Source organism: Schistocerca nitens, chromosome 12 (genome assembly GCF_023898315.1).
Source record: "Schistocerca nitens isolate TAMUIC-IGC-003100 chromosome 12, iqSchNite1.1, whole genome shotgun sequence".
NCBI lineage: Eukaryota > Metazoa > Arthropoda > Insecta > Orthoptera > Acrididae > Schistocerca > Schistocerca nitens.
This window is the reverse complement of record NC_064625.1, coordinates 189,043,623-189,064,013: the sequence shown is the minus strand read 5'-3', so window position 1 is coordinate 189,064,013 and position 20,391 is coordinate 189,043,623. Positions and strand designations below refer to the sequence as shown.

The window sequence follows — 20,391 nt, the reverse complement described above, 5'->3', positions numbered from 1 at the left end:
GCTCTCCTGACCTCAACCCTCTTGACTTTGATTTATGGGGGCATTTGAAAGCTCTTGTCTACGCAACCCCGGTACCAAATGTAGAGACTCTTCGTGCTCGTATTGTGGACGGCTGTGATACAATACGCCAATCTCCAGGGCTGCATCAGCGCATCAGGGATTCCATGCGACGGAGGGTGGATGTATGTATCCTCGCTAACGGAGGATATTTTGAACATTTCCTGTAACAAAGTGTTTGAAGTCAGGCTGGTACGTTCTGTTGCTGTGTGTGTTTCCATTCCATGATTAATGTAATTTGAAGAGAAGTAATAAAATGAGCTCGAACATTGAAAGTAAGCGTTTTCGGACACATGTCCACATATTTTCTTTCTTTGTGTGTGAGGAATGTTTCCTGAAAGTTTGGCCGTACCTTTTTGTAACACCCTGTATAAACGATTTAGTAGACAATCTGAGCAGGCGTCTCAGATTGTATGAAGATGATTCTGTCGTTTATCTTCAAGTAAAGTCATCAGAAGATCAAAACAAATTGCAAAACGATTTAGACAAGATATCTGTGTGGTGCAAAAATTGGCAATTGATCATAAATAATGAAAGTGTGAGGTCATTCACATGAGTGCTAAAAGGGATCCGTTAAACTTCGGTTACACGATGTATCAGTCAAATCTAAAGGCCGTAAATTCAATTAAATATCTAGGAATTACATAAGAATAACTTAAATTGGAAAGAACACAAAGAAAGTGTGGGGAAGGCGAACCCAAGACTGCGTTTATGGGTATAACACTTAGAAGGTGCAACAGGTCTACTAAAGAGACTGCCTATACTACGCATGTCGGTCCTCTTTTGGAGTACTGCTGCGGGTGTGGGATTCTTACCAGGTAGCATTAACGGACTACGTCGAGAACGTTCAAAGAAGAGCAGCACGTTTTGTATTATCGAGAAACAGGGGAGAGAGTGTCAGTGATATGTTATATGATTTGGAGTGGACATAATTTAAAAAGGCGTTTCTCGTTACGACGGAATTCCTGACGAAATTTCAATCACCAACTGTTTTCTGCCAATCGGACGCCGACCTGCATACGGAGAAACGATCATCATAGTAAAATTAGGGTCATCGTAACTCGCACCGAAAGATATGTGTTCGTTTTCTCAGCTCGCTGTTCGAAATTGGAGTAACAGAATTATTGTGAAGGTGGTTCGATGAACCTTCTGCCAGGATCTTGCATGTGATTTCCAGAGTATCATGTAGATCTAGAAGAAAGAAGAGCACGAGTGGGATCGACCCAGCGAGCCACGATTGCGGAGCTGGAACGCTAACCGCACGACTGCCGCCTTCTCGCGCTGAAGGTCCAACGCACTGGTACATCACTGACGCATGAAACTTGTCTTGCGATTGTATGATCTAGTAATGTACTACTCACGTGGGGTCTTGCCTAATCGTCTCTTTTGCCAACGCTGCCAAACTTAGCCTCTCAACTCAGGGCAACCAGAATTCCAGCTCTAAACATACACCTATTTCTCACCCCACATCTGGCAGAAATTTTCAACAAAACATTACAAACATAGTGTCAGCTTGTAAAAAGAGAGAAGTACAAGTAATAAAAGCAATCTCTAAATATGGATAATCCAGATCTGAAGATGTTTATGGCCTATCAAACTTTGTAATTAAAAAAAATTGTCGATTTCATATCATATCCTATCTGCATACTGATAAAACTGGATGCTCTCTAGTGGACACTTTCCACAATGTCTCAAAAAGACAGTTGTCATACCATTTTACAAAATGGGTGACAAGTCCTGTATCAATAATTATAGACCAATTTCACTTGTGCCTATTCTCTAAAAAATAATAGAATATTGCATACTGCAGCAAATACGCATACACCTATCGGACAATAATATATTAAATCATTCTCAGTATGGATTTAGGTCAAAGTTATCAACAGTCAAAGTAGTTGAAAACCTTATCTCTTTTGTACTAAGCTCATTCGAGTCAGAAATATCTGCTGAAGCCATTCAAATTGAGTAAGACGTTCGACTCGGTTAACCACAAATTATTATTTGATAAACTGTGTTGCTGTGGAATCAAACACTTGGAACTCTCACTAATTGAATCATACCTCAGCAACAGAAAACAAATTGTAAAGCATAATGGTCAAAAGTTATAGATTCTAAGTATAAAATGAGGTGTTCCTCAGGGGTCAGTGCTTGGCCCTCTACTATTTATATTATTTGTAAATGACTTTCCAAGTAACTTATCCTGTAAATCTATACTCTATGCTGATGATACAACATTAGCTAATTCCGGAAACGATATAAACAAACTGAAGGAGGAAAGTGAAGAATGTCTCAAAATATCTAATACCTGCTTTAAATCTAATGATTTGACTATGAACCATAAAAAGACTGTCAAGATAATCTTCAGTCTATCAAACAGTAACACTGAGTTATCATCTGTTAAACTACTAGAAATTCATGTTGACTCGAAGTTAACGTGGGGCACACACACACACACAGATTATGTATGTCGAAAGTTATCACGAGTTATCTACCTACTAGCCAAACTACACACATGTGCTACACAAGATTTATTAGTTCTTCATACTACACCTTCTTTCACTGCCATCTACAATATGGCATTCTTTTATGGGGTAACTCCCCAGGAGCCAAATAATTTTCACTTGGCAGAAAAAAGCAATTACACATCTTTATGGAATCACTGACAACAAGACCTCATGTAGACCTTATTTTAAAGACTTAAAAATTCTCACAGTCCCATCTCTTTAATTATATTGTTCCCTATTAAACATAAAAGAAAACTTAAACCACTACACTATAAGGAAATCTGTTCATCAACACAATACTCGACAAACAAATATCATTGATATACCCACAACCAAGCTTAAGAAAACCCAGTTATCTATGAATACATAGGCATAAAATTATTCAACACTTTACCTGTGCAGTCTCAATTGGTTTCTCTGGATATTTTCAAAACTAAAACCAAAGTGTGGATTAAGGAAAATACTTTCTGTAGTAGCGAAGAATTTCAAAATAGTAGTAAAGATGACCTAATTTATTGATAAATTAAGGCTTTCTGTTATGTATAGATATGGGTGTAGAGGCAGCTATAAGCTAATAGGGTACAACACTGCTATATTTTTTACCATGTAATATTTTGTTATATGAAACATAATGCACAAATAACTATAATTCTTCTGATGACATCGACTGCATGTTAATGCTGATAAATTAAGGCTTTTTGTTATGTATAGATGTGGGTGTAGAGGCAGTTATAAGCTAATAGGGTACAACACTGCTACATTTTTACCACGTAATATTCTGTTATGTAAAACATAATGTACAAATAGCTGTAATTCTTCTGACGACATCAATTGCATGTTAATGCTGAAAGGTGGATAAAATAAATAAATAAGTGGAGAATGTGAAGTCTCATATATAAATTCCTTACGAATGGATGACACTATATTTCAGTATTTGCTCAGTGAAGTGGTTTCTCATATTACAAAACAGAATACACTGTTGAGAAATGCTATACATGCAGAATACAGGCAGACAGTGACATTGCGACTTCTTGATACATGCAAGAGCTACTCTAGTGTACAACACAGAACTCCAATACCACATTGCACGTTAACCAAAATAATTCCAGAAACGTGTGAAACGATTTATGAAGCACATAAGGGGGAATATTTGAAGGTAAATAGACGTTTAGTACAGTATATGGGCACTAAGAACTATTTTTATTTTTTAATAATTTAATTAATGGAATTAGTATTCGAAAACCTACAAAATTAATAAAAGGTAGGAAAAAGATGAAGCGCTTTTTAACTTCTGGCATACAGAGTTCAAAAATTGACAAAAAAGGTAGAGTAGAAAGCTAAGAAATAATGTTTTATCTTGGAGTGTGACCACACCCTCTATTCTGGCTTGCTGAAAAGCTGCCTGGACGTCTCCTGATGTAGAGGTGATTTTGGACATGAAGTCACCCGCAGCATATTCCACACAATTAATGGCATGCACTGCGCCCCTTTCTCGCCCACCACACTATTCCAAGCAACTTTATTAAAAAAAAAAAAGAGTCGAAGAAACACAACTACTTTGAAGCTATATTTACAGGGTGTCCAGAAAAGGACTCCCTGATTTCAAAATTAAATATCTCGAAAACAAAGATCGATAGAGGAATGCAGTAAACGGTATGTTTTTTGTGAAAGCCGTAAGAAGTTTATACAGCAGTTTGAAATAATAGTTACAAAAGCTGCTAACAGATGGCGCTGTAATCGCCATACGTAATGCCTAGTATAAATAGTGATCCGAAACCCAGAGCGATCAGTTCCACTATTGAAACGTGAAAGGAGGTTAGCGTACCGAAGGAAGAGATTAAAACCGTGTACTCCATTGAACAACGCGTTTTTCTGGTGCTAGAGTACCACAGGTTAGGAGAGAGTCCTACGGCAACGAGGCGAAGTTTTCAAGCACGATTTAATGTTCCAAAAGGACCCCATGCGAAAACCATTCGTACGCTCTTCGCAAAATTTCGACGAACAGGCAGCGTAACTGATGATCTAGTGGGGCATGTTGGCCGCAAGCAGACCGCAGTTACGCCTGAAAATATGGCCACAGTTTCTGGAATTATTCGGCGAAATCCAATGTCATCTGAGACTGCTTTAAAGCGTTCCAGCACGCAGAAAATACTGAGACAGAGCCTACACGTGTTTCCATTCAAAATTCAAACGCACCAGGCCGTACCCGTACGAGCTGTGCAACAAAGGGTTGCCTTTGCTAATCAGATGCTCACAATGATTGATAGTGAAGGATTTGTTGTTGGCTGCATCTGGTTTACAGTTGAAGCACACTTCAACCTGAATGGACACGTGAATAAGCAGAACTAGCGATTTTGGGGTTCCGAAAAGCCGTATTGGTGTGAAGGGAAACCCCTGTATTCTCCTCAAGTTACTGTGTGGGTTGCAGTATGCAACAGAGGCATTATTGGCCCTTTTTTCATTCGAGAAACTGTCACTGGTGCACGTTACGTTGCAATTTTGGAACAATTTGTCGCCACACAGCAAGCGTTAGAGGATCGACCAGGCACTGAATGGTTTATGCAAGGTGGAGCCCGACCACATCGGACCGAACAAGTGTTGCGCTTTCTTGAGGAATACTTCGGGAATCGAGTCATTGCTTTGGAATATCCCAAATATACTGGTGCAGGCATGGATTGGCCTCCATATTGACTCCTTGTGACTTTTTTTTGTGGGGCACAGTGAAAGACATGGTCTACCCGAAACATCCCGCCACGCTGGACGAGCTCGAATCGGGGATCTCTGTGGCATGTGAATCCATTTCGGTTGAGACACTACGAAATGTGATGGCGAATTTCATTCTTCGTTTGCGCCACCTCTGTAATGCCAATGGTGAACATTTTGAAAACATTGTGATGTGATTGTTTGCAAAGATTGTTTTCATACGATTATTTCACTTATGTATGCTTATATGAGCTGTACAGCGTACAGCGCCATCTGTTAGCAGCTTTTGTAACTATTATTTCAAACTGCTGTATAAACTTCTTACAGCTTTCACAATAAACATACCGTTTACTGCATTCATCGATCTTTGTTTTCGAGATATTTAATTTTGAAATCAGGGAGCCCTGTTCTGGACACCCTGTACAAACACACTACATAGTCATCAAACAGCTGCAGCGATGCCAGCCTCCGAGCGGTTATATTTCACATTTCAGTAAACATAAGACGAACGACCTTTACGATCAAATCTACGAGGCCCCAGGTTTGATCGTATTTGATGACAGGCGAGATTTGACAAAGTTCCCTATGACGCCATCAAATTTTCTTTGACATAAATAACATATCAGCTTTGACAGAGCAATATGATAAGTGTAATACCGGCCTGCAGCTGGCACCTGGTGAATGCTTTAACCACTGTGTGTTGCAGGCGTGGCGCGCCATGATGGAGGAGATGGAGGCTGCGGCCAAGACGCTGCGCCAGAACGCAGAGGTGGTGGAGAGCCAGTCGCTGGAGGCGCTCAACAACATCTACGCCGAGAAGCGGCGCGCCCGCAAGCAGTACATGGAGGACTACAACAAGATCGTCTCGCAGTTCTCACAGGTCAGACAGCTCAAAGCCCAAACACTATGGCGAGTTATTTGGAATGAGACATATTGTGATTGACGTCCAATTTGACAAACATCTTTGACCGTTTACACTTGCATTGAAAACATAAAAGTGGGTTGCTTGGCAGACTTAGAAGATAAGGAACGAGACGGCGGTTCATCTCCTTCCACGATTGTGGGAACTTAAGATCGAGGTATTGTATGGCCCACAACCAAACATTGTATGGCCCACAACCAAACATCACAGACCATTACAAAAATGGTAGATGGGTCGCGTCTTTCCCATCCAAAGATTACACGCGAGGCATAAATAAAACATCAGTCGTTTATGCACGACGTACGAGTGGGAATTCTGCAAAATAATAATGTTTTTAATGAATTTAGAGCTGCGGACAAAGAACAAAAAGAGAACGAGACTCTGGTCCAGGGAGCGGTGCAAATTGAGAGATAAATATACCGTTGGAAATCTACCAAAGGAAATATTACGCTCTGATACTGGTGATAACGACAGCCTTCTCTGAACGGATAGAGAAAATTTGAGTAACACGTTACATTTACTTCGCCCTCACACTGAACAAGAAAACACAGTTATGCGAAAATCTATTCCAGTTTCTCAGCAACCACGGATGTGGCAACCGGATCAGATTTAGGTTTAAAATGTGTACCGTTTATTGCGCCTTTTGCATTGAGTGACGTTACTTTGGAAGCATATCGAGCAATAGTAAGAACCATTAAGGAGAAAGGGGGGGGGGGTTGGACGTCTTGGAGCAGGAGAGACACCACAGGACATTTTAATTTCCACTGTCTATACTTTTAAAAGTAAATTCGTAAACCTTTGTCAGCATGACCAGGAAGGATTCAGGTTTCACAGTCATAGCAGTAGACGTTCAAAACCATAACAATTTTTTTTTTTTTTTTTTTTTTTTTTTTTTTTTTTTTTTGCGTGTGAAACTTCATCATTTTTTCACGTCTATTGGCTGCGTTTGTTGCTATAGGTGCACTTTCTTCATAAGTAAGAGAGATTGTTCGATGAATTTTGCACGGCATACAAACCATACTTACAGGTGTATGAAGCTCTAGAAATTTCCAAATCTATTAATAACTGTGGTAAAAATTGAGATAATTAAGTATAAAATTTGAGTTTTTTTTTTTTAAACATGAAGCTTAAAATATAACAGCACATTCATTTTTTCATAAATTAAGTAATTTCTAGAGTTTCATACACCTGTAAGTATGGTTTGTATGCTGTGCAACATTCATCGAACAATCTCTCTTACTTATGAAGAAAGTGTACCTATAGCAACAAACGCAGCCAACAGAAGTGAAAAAATGATGAACTTTCACACGCAAAAAAAAAAAAAAAAATATTTTGTTATGGTTTTGAACTTTCACTGCTATGATTGTGAAACCTGAATCCTTCCTGGTGATGCTGACAAAGTTTTATGAATTTATTCGTAAAAGTATAGACAGTGGAAATTAAAATGTCCTGTGGTGTCTCTCCTGCTCCAAGACGTCCAACCCCCCCCCCCCCCCCCCCCTCCTTAATGGTTCTTACTATTGCTCGATATGCTTCCAAAGTAACGTCACTCAATGCAAAAGGCGCAATAAACGGTACACATTTTAAACCTAAATCTGATCCGGTTGCCACAACCGTGGTTGCTGAGAAACTGGAATAGATTTTCGCATAACTGTGTTTTCTTGTTCAGTGTGAGGGCGAAGTAAATGTAACGTGTTACTCAAATTTTCTCTATCCGTTCAGAGAAGGCTGTAGTTATCACCAGTATCAGAGCGTAATATTTCCTTTGGTAGATTTCCAACAGTATATTTATCTCTCAATTTGCACCGCTCCCTGGTCCAGAGTCTCGTTCTCTTTTTGTTCTTTGTCCACAGCTCTAAATTCAATGTAAGAACTTCTGCATTGGTAACTATTCAGATATCAGAATTCTTCGTGATGAGAAATGATTTTCTCTTTCTCGTGTATACGCGTATCGTCTCCGTCAGCTGACTAGCGGCGGCCTGCATTTGCAGGGAGCAAAAGAAAGTAAAGTTGTTGTACGAATAAAACAATATCGCGACACACATTTTATGAAAGGAGGGATCTAAGACTAAAATTTCTAAGAGTAAGATACATAACTCGATGAATGTCTAAGATTTTTAAGACGACAGAATGTTAGTATCTAATTCACTACAAGAATTTTCTCTGTAACCAAAGTTTTGTAATACATTATTCTTCTTATGAAATCTCGATATTGTTTTAGTATCTGTACCGGACTGAGCAAAAGTCATACAACATAATCGCTTATTTTCCGTAAAAATCCAACATTATGAATAGAAAAGGGTGTCATTTCATATAAAATCACCATAAAACATTTCACACATATTATTTAGAAATTATTAGAAACCGAAACGCTTCAGGACAAACTGATATTTGGTCTTCTGCCCCTGTGGAAGCAGTAAACTAAACGACACACAATGCAGCAAATACAAGAATCCACTGTAATTCTATATTTTGAAAGAATAAACTGTACAGTGTTTCAAACTGTTTGTCCCTCTTTCACATAGCTAAATGTGAAAACAATAACCATTGCATTAGTACTGGGAAATTCGGAGAAATTGGGTTAACTATACGTACTACATTATGTGTAATGTTAATACAAGTCGTTCGGTTGTCAACCCTTAACTCACGATGTGACTTTTCTGTAAGATAAACTGCTAGGTGTGTCTCTGGGACCTCTATGTTAAAACAGGATTTTAACTCGTAAATCATTTGAAAATTTTAATGGAAATTGTATATAGTGAGTATTGTGACGAATACAAGGGTTAGCGAGCACAGGGCAGTTGCTGCTAGGCTGAATAACGGAACATCTACAACATCAAAATGAAACGCAAAGTACATCTATTTAAAGAAGCTGATAAAAAGCTCTGAACGCCTATGTAAGAGACAGTCTTCACTCCTTCCGATCTGATCAAGTAAGTGCAGAAAAGTTGTGGAATGTTTTCAAAGAGATAGTATCGACAGCAATTGAGAGATATATACCACACAAATTAATAAGTGATGGTATTGATCCCCCATGGTACACAAAACGGGTAAGATCGTTGTTGCAGAAGCAACGAAAAAAATCATGCCAAATTTAAAAGAACGCAAAATCCCCAAGATTGGCAAAGTTTTACAGAAGTTCGAAGTATGGCGCGTACTTCAATGCGAGATGCTTTTAATAGTTTCCACAACGAAATTCTGTCTCTAAATCTGGCAGAAAACCCAAAGAGATTCTGGTCATACATAAAGCACACCAGTGGCAAGACGCAAACAATACCTTCACTGCGCGATAACAACAGTGAAGTCACTGATGACAGTGCCACTAAAGCAGAGTTATTGAACACGGTTTTCCGGAACTCCTTCACCAAAGAAGACGAAGTAAATATTCCTGAATTCCAATCAAGAACAACTGCCAAGATGAGAAACATAGAAGTAGATATCCTCGGAGTAACGAAGCAGCTTAAATCACTTAACAAAGGCAAGGCCTCCGGTCCAGCTTGTATTCCAGTCAGGTTCCTCTCAGAGTTTGCTGATAAAACAGCTCCATATTTAGCAGTTATATACAACCGCTCATTCACAGAAAGATCCGTACCTAAAGACTGGAAAATTGCTCAAGTCACACCAATACCCAAAATGGGAAGTAGGAGTAATTCGCTGAATTACAGGCCTATTATCACTAACGTCGATTTGCAGTAGGGTTTTGGAACATATAATGTATTTATTGACACACAGCACAGTTTCAGAAAATGTCGTTCTTGTGAAAGACAACTAGCTCTTTATACTCATGAAGTAATAAGTGCTATTGACAAGGGATGTCAAATTGATTCCATATTTTTAGATTTCCAGAAGGCTTTCGACACTTTTCCTCACAAGCGCCTTATAACCAAACTGCGTGACTACGGAGCACCTCAGTTGTGCAACTGGATTCGTGATTTCCTGTCAGAAAGATCACAGTTCGTAGTAATAAACGGAAAGTCATCGAGTAAAACAGAAGTAATATCCGGCGCTCCCCAAGGAAGTGTTATTGACACTCTATTGTTCCTCATCTATATTAACGACATAGGAGACAATCTGAGTAGCCGTCTTAGATTGTTTGCAGATGCAGATGCTGTCATTTACCGTCTTGTAAAGTCATCAGATGAACAAACCGACTTGCAAAATGACTTAGATAAGAAATCTGTATGGTGTGAAAAGTGACAATTGACCCTGAAGAAGGAAAAGTGTGAAGTTATTCACATGGGTACTGAAAGAAATCAGCTAAATTTCGATTACGCGATAAGTCACACAAATCTGAAGGCTGTGAATTCAACTAAGTACTTAGGGATTACAATTACAGCCGGCCGCGGTGGCCGAGCGGTTCTAGGCGCAGGTCGCAGGTTCGAATCCTGCCTCGGGCACGGATGTGTGTGATGTCCTTAGGTTAGTTAGGTTTAATTAGTTCTAAGTTCTAGGGAACTGATGACCTCAGATGTTAAGTCCCATAGCGCTCAGAGCCATTTGAAACATTTGATTACAATTACAAATAACCTAAATTGGAACGATCTCGTAGATAATATTGTGGGTAGAGCAAACCAAAAAACTGCGATTCATTGGCAGAACACTTAGAAGGTGCAACAGGTCTACTAAAGAGACTGCTTACACCACACTTGTCAGCCCTAATCTGGAGTACTGCTGTGCGGTGTGGGATCCGCATCAGCTGGGGCTGAAGGATGACATCGAAAAAGTACAAATAAGAGCAGCTCGTTTTTTTATTGTCGCGAAATAGGAGAGATAGCGCCACAGACACGATACGTGAATCGGTGTGGCAATAATTAAAACAAAGGCGTTTCTCGTTGCGACGGGATCTACTCATGAAATTTCAATCACCAGTTTTCTCCTCCGATTGCGAAAACATTCTGTTGGCACCCACCTACATAGCGAGAAATGATCATCACGATAAAATAAGAGAAATCAGAGCTCGCACAGAAAAATGTAAGTGCTCGTTTTTCCCGAGTGCCGTTCGAGAGTGGAACGGTAGAGAGACAGCTCGAAGGTGGTTCACTGAACCCTCTGCCAGGCACGTTATTGGGAATAGCAGAGTAATCATGTAGATGTACATATACAGGGTGATTCAAAAAGAATACCACAACTTTAAATATGTGTATTTCATGAAAGAAAGCTAATATAACCTTCTGTTATACATCATTACAAAGAGTATTTAAAAAGGTTTTTTTTTCACTCAAAAACAAGTTCAGATATGTTCAATATGGCCCCCTCCAGACACTCGAGCAATATCAACCCGATACTCCAACTCGTTCCACACTCTCTGTAGCATATCAGGCGTAACAGTTTGCATAGCTGCTGTTATTTCTCGTTTCAAATCATCAATGGTGGCTGGGAGAGGTGGCCAAAACACCATATCCTTAACATACCCCCATAAGAAAAAATCGCAGGGGGTAAGATCAGGGCTTCTTGGAGGCCAGTGATGAAGTGCTCTGTCACGGGCTGCCTGGCGGCCGATCCATCGCCTCGGGTAGTTGACGTTCAGGTAGTTACGGACAGATAAGTGCCAATGTGGTGGCGCTCCATCCTGCTGAAATATGAATTGTTGTGCTTCTTGTTCGAGCTGAGGGAACAGCCAATTCTCTAACATCTCCAGATACTGTAGTCCAGTTACAGCCTTCGAAGAAAAAGGGACCAAAAACTTTATTGGCTGAAATGGCACAGAAAACGTTCACCTTAGGCGAGTCACGTTCATACTGAGTTGTTTCCCGCGGATTCTCAGTGCCCCATGTACAGACATTGTGACGGTTGACTTTCCCGTTAGTGTGGAAAGTTGCTTCGTCACTAAACACACGCCATCTTAGCATCAACTGACGCTGACGCCTAGTCAACAGCGCCTCAAGCGAACAAATGTACAACTAAATGAAACTTTATAGCTCCCTTAATTCGCCGACAGATAGTGCTTAGCTCTGCCTTTTGTCGTTGCAGAGTTTTAAATTCCTAAAGTTGTGGTATTCTTTTTGAATCACCCTGTATATTTACAATTACTGAAGCGCTGTTTAAGTACTCCTTGTTAATTTTATTGCAGCAATGAGAACCTCACTGTTTTACTAGTTACTGTTCAAAATTGTATGCATTTTTTCAAACAGTACACATAACCGTACTGCTAGAGAACTGGCAGTTACATTGTAAAAAATTATAGCGTCTCTGAAGCAAATACATTTGCACATAAAATTAAATTAAATTAAATTTGCTTATAAAAACTGGTGTCGACATCTAATGGCTCTGATCATCATGGGACGTAACTTCTGAAGTCATCGGTCCCCTAGAACTTCGAACTACTTAAACCTAACTAACCTAAGGACATCACACACATCCATGCCCGAGGCAGGATTCGAACCTGCGACCGTAGCGGTAGCGCGGTTCCAGAACGTAGCGCCTAGAACCGCTCGGCCACCCCGGCCGGCGTCGATATGTACAAAAAGAAAGTATAATAAACTGACTTTCAGTGGTGCAATCTACATTTTTCCTTACCATCAGTCATTACATAAACTATTTGATTTTAACTATCAGTTCTTTTTTTTTTTTTTTGGAGAAACAGAAAGGCTCACATCAGCACTGACCTTAAGTTCTTCCTCTGAATGATCTTCTCTTTCCCTACGAGGATTGTGATCACTGGCCACTGCAGAATCGTCTTACGTTTAGTCTACTTTCCAATGCGTATCACAGACATCCTCCTCCATCCACAAACAAACAATTTCGTCAAATTTAGCAATGGAAAATCCAGGGTGGAACGTAACAATATTATGAAAAGGATAGTTACTACTCACCATATAGCGAAGATGCCGAGTAGCAGATAGCCACAACAAAAAGACTGTCGGAAAGTGAACTTTTGGCCAACAATGCGGTTGCCGACAATAGACAAAACACGACCACAGCCTCCGGCAGTTGAAGCCAGCCTCAGTGTGTGTGTGTGTGTGTGTGTGTGTGTGTGTGTGTGGTCTATTTTCGACAAACGCATTGTTGGCCAAAAGTTCACTTTCCGACAGTCTTTTTGTTGTGGCTATCTGCTACTCAGCATCTCTGCTATATGGTGAGTAGCAACTATCCTTTTCATAATACTGCTTAATCAAATTTAGGTTCAATAAAGCCGACACGTTGGTGCGAAAACGTTTATCGCTATACTGAAGAAAACGTACGCAATTCACGAGGCGCGGTCTAAGAGGCGCCAACACCTATCAACAAGTGTGAACCACAAGCAAAGAGGGCGATAACGTAACCGACAGTAAAACATTGTTGCGTTGGCGATTTATCCAGTAACGGCTGCTGTTCGCCGTTGCCAAACTGCCACAACAATTATTTCACTCCCTGTTCCACAAGGCTTTCTTTCTTGATGTGTTTGCATATCATTTTATTTCGTATCCCCCCCCCCCCCCACGCACACACACACACACGCAACGATGGTAAGAAATACACAAGTTTCATACACAACACGCACCAAATATTTTTGAAATATATAACCACTATTGACTGCACAAAAGGTTTTATTTCACAATCTAGATTTCAACCTTAGGCCATTATCAAGTGTTACAACAACAACAGATTAAAGCACAAGAAAAGTACAAGTATCAAAGTATCAGAAAAATAGCAGTGCAGACAGTTAAATCAATCTATGGGCTGCACGATTAGTTTTCTTACTTAAATATTAAAAATCATTAGACTTTAGGATCCAAATCCAGAAAGTGACCCATCCAACTGTTAACCAAGTCCGACAGCACTTAACTTCGGCGATCTGACGGGAATCGGTGTTATCACTGATGCAACGCATCAAGTATCAGGGATTTTAACTCTTAGTTTCTCAGATCATTTTTTGTCACTCGCTGTACGAGGTGCTGTTGTGTGATCGTTGTATTTAAATTTCCATAAAAATTTCATTCGGCAATTTCAGTGGAAAATTTCAGATGCATTAATACCATACAAAAAATATGTTGAAAAAAATTTTGAAGTTAATTTTTACGAAAAAACGCATTTAAACAGAACACAGTACAACATGAAGATAGTATTACATGATAATGCTATGAAAACTCAAATACGTTGCCCTCAAAATTTTAGTTTTTGCTATGTTTTTATTGTTCATTATTCATGTAATAATAAAAACATAAAAAATCTTCCGCAAAACATTCAAAAAACGAAAATTACACTAGTACTTTCTGGTGTTTAGTTTCCTTCTCAGAGGTTTTCTTTGCACTCGCTAGATATTTTTGTACAGATTTCAAGTCAGATTGGCTTCTTGCAACAATTCCAAATATAAGATGTCTTTTTTGGGTCACAGATACGTTTACCCAGTCATTCTACAATAAATTGTACTCTCGGTTCCGCTACACCCAATACACCGTGAAGAATGCACGAAGTTCAATGGGTAATTGACAATTGTCTCGCTTTTTATGTGTGGCGTCACCAACGAGTTAACAAGCTTATTCAACAATTAAAGCGGTTCGCCTGAGTACTGTCTTTCTAGAAATTGTGAAGGACAAAAGCATTCACCCAACATATGTCTAACATGCGGAAAAATACAGGGTGTTTCAAAAAGGACTTTACAATTATAAAAAATTATTGAAAGAAGATATAGAGCAGGGTTCAGTGTTTTTTGTAGGAAAACACATCAGGTTAATTTTTTTACCTTAAACTAACTATGTTGTATGTGGCTTCCGTTGGTTATCCTGCCCACAGAAGTCAATTTCTTCCCAAACACTGCAGGTGTTCTTGGTCATTGGCGGCGTAAATTCGTGTTCTAAGTTCAGGTTCATGAACCCCATTTAAAAAAATGTCTCACTCGCAACGACCTGATGACTTCCCGCTTTAAAAAAAAAAAAAAAACACCTCATAAATCGCAGGCGTCCGGAAATTACGATGAACTGTTCTTCAAAGAAAAAAACCCAGCTAGCACGCTCCGGTCCAGTGCGGTGCGATTCTGCACTAGCGAACTACGCGAGACAGAACTTGATGTATTTCCCTACAAACTGAAACTACAGTTACCTCTGTAGGTACTGTGAATTAATTTATATGAACTTTCAAAGTTGTAAAGTCCGTTTCGAAACACCCTGTAATGACATCGGCCATCGTTGGAAGAGGCTTCGTTGACCAACGATATTTGTTTCGACCTAATATATTTATAGCAGAAACTTTAGCTAAAGATTCAGTCTCCACACTTCTGTCTTCATCACTTTAATCACTTGCTTCATTCAAGGAATTCACAGGTGGAAAAATAAATTCGTCTCCACATTCCCACTGTTCCTATACTGACATTCAAACTGTATTTCTGCTCATTTCTTTTTAATATTTAGTTATTATGAATAATTATTTATTTTAAAAATTTACGATACTGTATTTAGATCTTGTAAATAATTATCCGTAACCAAACAAATAACAGTTTAGGAGAAGTTGTCTGGGACAAAACAAAAACATCTTGGGGGCATATGCCAGTATATTTGCTTGTGATTGGGCCTTGGAAAAATCAACACCAAGAGCTAACGTTAATTTGACTGTGATGGTTGGAACTGAAAAAGGTGGAGCTTTTATAAAAAAAAATACGTGCTGGTTAAATTTTTTCACAACAGGGGTGCCAAAAAAGTTCTCCTTATAACTCCAAACAATATCTACATCAACATTGATACTCTGCAAACCATATTTAAGCGTGTGGTAGAGGGTTCATTGAACCACCATCGCAATAATTCTCTATTATTCCAATCTAGAACAGCGCGTGGAAAAAACGAACAACTATTTTTTTTTTCGTGCGATCTCTTGATTTCCCTTATTTTATTACGATGATCGTCTCTGCCTATGTAGATCGGCGTCAGCAAAATATTTTTGCATTCGGAGGAGAAAGTTAGTGATTGAAATTTCGTGAGAAGATTCCGCCGCAACGAAACACGCATTTCTTTTAATGATGTCCACCCAAATGCTGTATCATTTCAGTGGCACACACTCCCTTATTTTGCGATAATACAAAACGAGCTGCCCGTCATTGAACTTTCTCGATGTTCTCCGTCAGTCCTATCTGGTAAGGATCCCACACCTTGCAGTAGTATTCTAAAAGAGGACGGACAAGCTTAGTGTAGGCAATCTCTTTATTAGATCTGTTACATTTTCTAAGTGTCCTGCCAATAAAACGCAGTCTTTGGTTAGCCTTCCCCACAACATTTTCTGCGTGTTCCTTCCAATTTAAATTGTTCGTAATTGTAGTGTTTAGGCATTTAGTTGAATTTACGGCCTTTAGATATGGCTGATTAATCGTGTAATCGAAGTTTAATGGATTCGTTGTAGCACTCATGTGGATGATCTCACACTTTTCGTTATTTAGGATCAACTGCCAATTTTTGCACCATACCGATATATTTTATAAATAGTTTTGCAATTTGTTTTTATCTTCTGACCACTTTACTAGTCGATAAATGACAGCACCATCTGCAAACAACCTAGGACGGCTGCTCGGATTGTCTTTCTAAATCGTTTATATAGATAAGGAACAGCAGAGGGCCTATAACACTACCATGGGGAACACCAAGAATTATTTCTGTTTTACTTGGTGACTTTACGTCAGTTACTACGAACCTGTCTGACAGGAAGTCAAGAATCCAGCCACACAAGTGGGACGATATTCCATACGCACACAATTTCACTACAAGTCGCTTTTGTGGTACAGTGCCAAAAGCATTCCGGAAATCTACAAATACGGAGTCAATTTGAAATCCCTTGTCGACAGTACTCAACACTTCTTGTGAGTTGTGTTTCTTAAGAACGGTGTTTTGTAAATTCGTGTTGACTGTGTCAATAGGCCGTTCTGTTCGAGATAATGCATAATGTTCGAATACAGTTTATGTTTCAAAATCCTGCTGTAATTTAGTGTGTTACTCCCACTGCCTTTCTCAAAATATTGGTGTGATCTGTGCATCTTTCTAGTCTTTTGGTACAGATCTTTTGTCGAGCGAACGGTTGTATTATGATGGAGTTATTGTATCAGCATGCTCTGAAAGGAACGTAATAGTTACTCAGTCTGGACCGGAAGACTTACTTTTGTTGAGTTCAAAATGGTTCAAATGGCTCCGAGCACTATGGGACTCAACTTCTGAGGTCATCAGTCCCCTAGACTTAGAATTACTTAAACCTAATTAACCTAAGGACATCACACACATCCATGCCCGAGGCAGGATTCGAACCTGCGACCGTAGCGGTCGCGCGGTTCCAAACTGTAGCGCCTAGAACCGGTCGGCCACTCCGGCCGGCTTTTGTTAACGTGTCTCCATAAAGGATGACACAGAAACGTGAAAAATACCTCTTTAAACACATCAGACTATACTGGAAAGATGGATTCAAGGGCACTGAACTTGGAACATGTTGCTGAAACCAACAGTAACGCAGCTGCAGATCCCCACAAGCGTTCCTGGATCCTCAAAGGAGCGCCATAAACGCTCAATTTATGGCGTTACACTGAAAAGTTGAAACATAGATTACACTCTTTAAAAGAACGTTTTTAAAGCTGTGTTTTGGTATTAAATTAATTTCTTACCCTCAAATATAAAGGTTCTGTGTCACTTTGAACTTTTTAATGCGTTTTTCTCAAAATGGCCGTTTTAATTTAATAATATTTAAATGTGTGCAACTTAAACAAAAAATAGTAGTCACAATTGTTGCACCAAATTAGTCAGTATTTAATTTCGAATTTGAAAATGTTAATAACTCAAAATCGAAAATTTCCGACAAGAGATCCCGTTTGGCTTTCCGTCTCACATATTATTACTGTCGAATTTAAAAATTAAAGTTCTTGTCCTAATCCATTCATTAAGTGATATAAGCTTATGTTAAAGGTTTAACGCAATATAACAAGCATTATAGAAAGCCGTGAGGCAGAATAAATTATGGCGCGCAAATTACCCAGAATATATTCATCCTGTACATGAGACTCAAACTTCCGGCAAACTTTAAACATAATTTCAAACCTTTTGTAAAGTTTTTCTCAGTTACACGCTTAACGTCAAATACGATTACCTTATTTCTGGGAGCGATATTCATGTAAAACGCCGAACTTCTAATAAGAACAAAAGGTCAGTAACAATTACTTGTTTTACATTTTGTAGAATACTTGCTTTTCTGCAGTAAAACACATTAACAAAATATAGATAAAAGGATAACAACTTCTAAAAATGAACGTTACAGCTTGTTGCAACTACGTATTTTCATCTCAGTCAAGGAAACAATTTAGGAACTTTTCAGAAAAAAATGCGTCGACAACTTTGGTTCGACACTTCACTGCAAGGCCGTTTCCTTAACACCTTGGCTGAGCTGATAAGCGCCATGTGTGTTTGCACGGCTGAGAATTCTAATTAAGGGCTTTGCACACTTTGTTACCGGAGTGCTGTGAAGTCGGTGATAAGCGGTAGGCCAGAGCCTGTAGCGTAGCCACCTTCTGAACAGACGTAGGAATATTTGGTACATCTTTACACTGCGGCACTGCATCAACTGGAGGCTAGATTTGAACTGAACCGATCCGGTTTCATTCGAGAGCTAACAAGGTGGCGCAACCAGCCGGGACAAATACTGCAGATAGCTGCCTGCCAGAATCATAATTGTTCCACAAATCATATTCACGGAAAAAATTATGACGCGGAAAACGTCAACAGAACAAACATATATATACCGCAACTAAAAATAACAAAAATGTAAAAAAATTTTGTATATATGGTTACATTCTCGCCACTTTCTTTCTGTAGGGCTCAAACAGTGGGGGTTCCGTGCAAACGTAGTTAGTTCATTCATCTTGGGAATCGACTATCTCAACGATTTTTGCCTGTTTTCAATGTAGATACCGGCAAGATATCGGTCCTCGTAATTCCAAGACAGTAGTTCCTTAGATTAGCTCGGACATAACAAAAAAAAGCGAGTTAGGGGACTTCTGTTTATACATGTAGATACAGAAGATTTAATGAAACGTGTTTTCATTTACTTATTAAAACATGACTACAACTTACAGTTAATGTTCGCATGCAGTAATGTTCGTCTATTATGCTTTTGATGGATGGGGAGTGCTGTGTATGTTCTAATGGCAAAATATGTTCTTATCTGATATAATTACTGTTAAACAATTTTCGGACTTTTTTACTTGTGAAACCTTGCTTCTTGCCAAATTTCGGGATTCACGTCAACTACAAATTTCGATGAATGAGCTAGCGATGGATCGTTTCAATGCACTGACATTAGTAACATAAATTTGAATTTGAGTCGTAACGAGGGTCACGCAAAACCGACAAAAAGTGTTTTCATGTTATACAACTACAAATTAACGATTTTCAAACTTTTTCCGTTACTTGGTCTGTGAAATCTTGCTTCTTACCAAATTAAATTAATGATGGTAGGTCAACGGGGAACATACTATAGGTTTTGATGAGCGAGTTTTCGAGTATCACAATATCTGACAAAACAGGTATCTTCTGACTGAATTGACTTAGATGCTTAAAATTTTTACAACGTCAAGGGACCATAGACGTTAGAACGTGAGATAAATCTGAAAGTCTAGCCGGCCGGGGTGGCCGAGCGGTTCTAGGCGCTACAGTCTGGAACCGCCCGACCGTTACGGTCGCAGGTTCGAATCCTGCCTCGGGCATGGATGTGTGTGATGTCCTTAGGTTAGTTAGGTTTAAGTAGTTCTAAAAGTTCTAGGGGACTGATGACCTCAGAAGTTTTTAAGTCCCATAATGCTCAGAGCCATTTGAACCATTTTTTTGAAAGTCTACCCGTTTATGAGAAAAAGCGGACAGGCACACACACAACAACGCCATCCTATGAGGGATCCTTCTTTACAGACTGACGCGGGAAACCTTAAAAATGACTAATTATTTCTATCCAACAATTCCTCTCTAGTATAGGAGGAGTTGTTAAGCAGAAACATGTTTATATTTGAAAACTTTTGCTATCCGTCAGACATTTTGTTTCCGTGGCTAGGCTGCCAGAGTTCAATAACTGCATATTTCACTCCTATCTGTGTCAAAAGTTAGATTCATTAGAGGCTATTACAGATCATTTTTCCTTCTAGTCTGTTAGATAGATTTTTGATAACCGATTTCGTCAGTGAATAAACGCTGAAGCCGTGGTTAATTTGTATACGTGTGTGATCCCACGCATTATTCTAATTACTTTCTTTAGAGCAATGAATATTTTTTACCGAAGCGA

At 39.2% G+C, this 20,391-nt stretch overlaps 1 protein-coding gene across 1 annotated transcript in view; it reads left to right on the top strand.

The window, feature by feature from the left end:
* LOC126215008 (tyrosine-protein kinase Fer) overlaps window positions 1–20,391 on the top strand; it is a 680,444-nt gene that overhangs the window by 68,924 nt on the left and 591,129 nt on the right. Inside the window, exon 2 of the mRNA XM_049941633.1 lies at window positions 5,971–6,144. Coding sequence (XP_049797590.1) covers window positions 5,971–6,144 — 174 coding nt within the window. The remainder of the gene's footprint in view (window positions 1–5,970; window positions 6,145–20,391) is intronic.